We start from the raw sequence: 2,160 nt of genomic DNA on the forward strand, positions 1-2,160 counted from the left end.
ATGAATGCTTCCATGTTTTATGGGAAGCGCGTACGTGCGCAGCTTCACGTCAGACCCCCCCCAGATGACAGTGATGATAGTTGTCTCTGTGACAGTGCAGGCAGCGATGAGGAATATTTACCCAAGCCAGGTTATGATGAGAGCAGCAGTGAGAGTGACATGAGCAGCAGTGAAGAAGAAAATGTTCCTAAGCCAGGTGAACCAGGATTAGCACCAGCACCAAACAAATGTTGATAAATTTTGATGTTGGCTGGTAGATTTTAGATTGAAAATGCTGAGTGCTGAATTTCGTTTCATACATTTTCACATTTCTAATTTTGATCCCTGCAGATGGTGATGGGAGCAGCAGTGAGGAGGAGGTTGTCACCACCAGTGGCCAAGCAGCAAGACAGAAGCAAAAGAGACCAAACAAAGAAAAAATGGCGTGGAAGACTGTGAAACAGACTCAGAGCTCTGCAAAAAATGTGCCCATGTGGCTCCCAGACAATGACTCAATCAGACTGCCTATTGAATATTTCAGACAGTTTTTTGATACTGAACTCTTAACTCTAATTGTGAATCAGAGCAATCTGTACAGCACACAAGAAAATCCAAACCATGCCTTGAAATTAGACCAGAAGGAATTGGAGCAGTTTATTGGAACTGTTTTATACATGAGTGTTATCCGCTTGCCTCGCTCTAGAATCTACTGGTCTAATGCATGTCGTGTCGACCAGGTGGCCGATGTGATGCCCCGTGACAGGTGGGAAGAAATTAAGCATTGCATTAATTTCAGTGACAACACGACACCCAACAACAGTGACAGGCTGTTCAAGATTAGGCCATTAATTGATTCCCTGCTCCCCAAATTCCAAGCTCTGCCTCAAGAACAGATGATGTCAATTGACGAACAAATGGTGCCATTCAAAGGCAGATCTGTTCTAAAACAGTACATCCCGAAAAAGCCATACAAATGGGGCTACAAAATCTTTGTTTTGTGTGACACAAAAGGCCTGGTACACTCATTTGATGTTTATGCAGGGAAATCTGATCCTCCACCGGGTTCACAAGACATTGGGGCAAGCGGGAATGTTGTGCTAAAACTTGCACAAGTTATTGAAGGCTCTGTCAACCACCTGCTGTACTTTGATAACTGGTTTTCCTCGCTCGATTTGTTTGTAGCTCTTGCAAAGAGAGGGATACCAGCCCTCGGCACTGTTCGGCAAAATCGCCTGCGAGACTGCAGTTTCAGCAAAGACGAAACACTCAAAAAGAAGGGAAGAGGGACATTTGAGGAGCAACAGGCTGTTATTGACAGTGTGGAGGTTAGGGCTGTCAAATGGTTTGACAACAGAGGGGTGATTGTTGCCAGCACCTTTGCAAGTGCCCAGCCTGTGTCCTTCACAGAGAGGTCGGACAGAAAGCAAAAGAGGAAAGTGTCTGTGCAATGTCCTAGCATCATCACCCTCTATAATAAGTTCATGGGTGGTGTTGATGCACTTGATGCCCTCATCGCCTACTACCGCATCCACATCAGGTCTAAGAAGTACTACCACCGATTCTTCTTTCACTTTGTGGACATGGTGGTTGTCAACTACTGGCTGCTCTATCGCCGTGATTGTGACAGTTTGAATGTTCCACGGAAGAAGCAGAAGGACTTGCTGGCTTTCAGGCTTTCCATTGCACAGGCCCTATGCATGCAAGGCAAAGATCTGACGGCCAAAAAGAGGGGGCGGCCCTCATCGGACATGGAGCGTGAGTTCCAGAAGAAGCAGCGCAGGGGACCAACTAAGGCTATTCCCACACAAGATGTCCGTGCTGATGGAGTGGGTCACTGGCCGCAAATTTCCTGTCATATTTGTGTCTATTGTGTTGGTGACAATAACTGGTGGTGGTAATATTTATTGTTGAATGCCTGCTGTTGGGTGAATAAATAAAACATTGTTTTTTCACTGTTATATTACCCTGTTATTGTTATCTTAGTATGGACCATTATGCCTGTTGTCGCAAATTTGCAACATACCAAAATTTCTATTTATTTTTTGTGCAAAAGTGAAATTAATAATCTCAACAATATTTACCATCTACTTAAAGGCAAAAACACACATGAAACATTTTTTCATATACAGCTACATAAATTCAGGCGTTAAGGGGTTAAGTGAGAATGTCATTTCTGACGCT

The 2,160-nt window shown here is 44.2% G+C and overlaps 1 protein-coding gene across 1 annotated transcript; it reads left to right on the forward strand.

Annotated features, from left to right (window-relative positions):
• Window positions 1-1,937, forward strand: LOC115776277 (piggyBac transposable element-derived protein 3-like). The gene is made up of 2 exons (XM_030723893.1): window positions 1-196; window positions 331-1,937. Exons 1-2 carry the CDS (start codon window positions 1-3, stop codon window positions 1,875-1,877), a joined length of 1,743 nt encoding a protein of 580 aa, XP_030579753.1. The 3' UTR covers window positions 1,878-1,937.
• The last annotated feature ends 223 nt before the right edge of the window (window positions 1,938-2,160 follow it).

The sequence above is a fragment of the Archocentrus centrarchus genome, unplaced genomic scaffold (assembly GCF_007364275.1).
Source record: "Archocentrus centrarchus isolate MPI-CPG fArcCen1 unplaced genomic scaffold, fArcCen1 scaffold_30_ctg1, whole genome shotgun sequence".
In the NCBI taxonomy this organism is placed as follows: domain Eukaryota; kingdom Metazoa; phylum Chordata; class Actinopteri; order Cichliformes; family Cichlidae; genus Archocentrus; species Archocentrus centrarchus.

What these genes read in the sequence shown, in the direction of transcription:
- LOC115776277 (XM_030723893.1), top strand. Translation starts at nt 1, where the DNA reads ATGAATGCTTCCATGTTTTATGGGAAGCGCGTACGTGCGCAGCTTCAC. An exon ending in AGAAAATGTTCCTAAGCCAG is followed by an intron (nt 197 to 330) that starts GTGAACCAGGAT and finishes TGATCCCTGCAG; the next exon opens with ATGGTGATGGGAGCAGCAGT.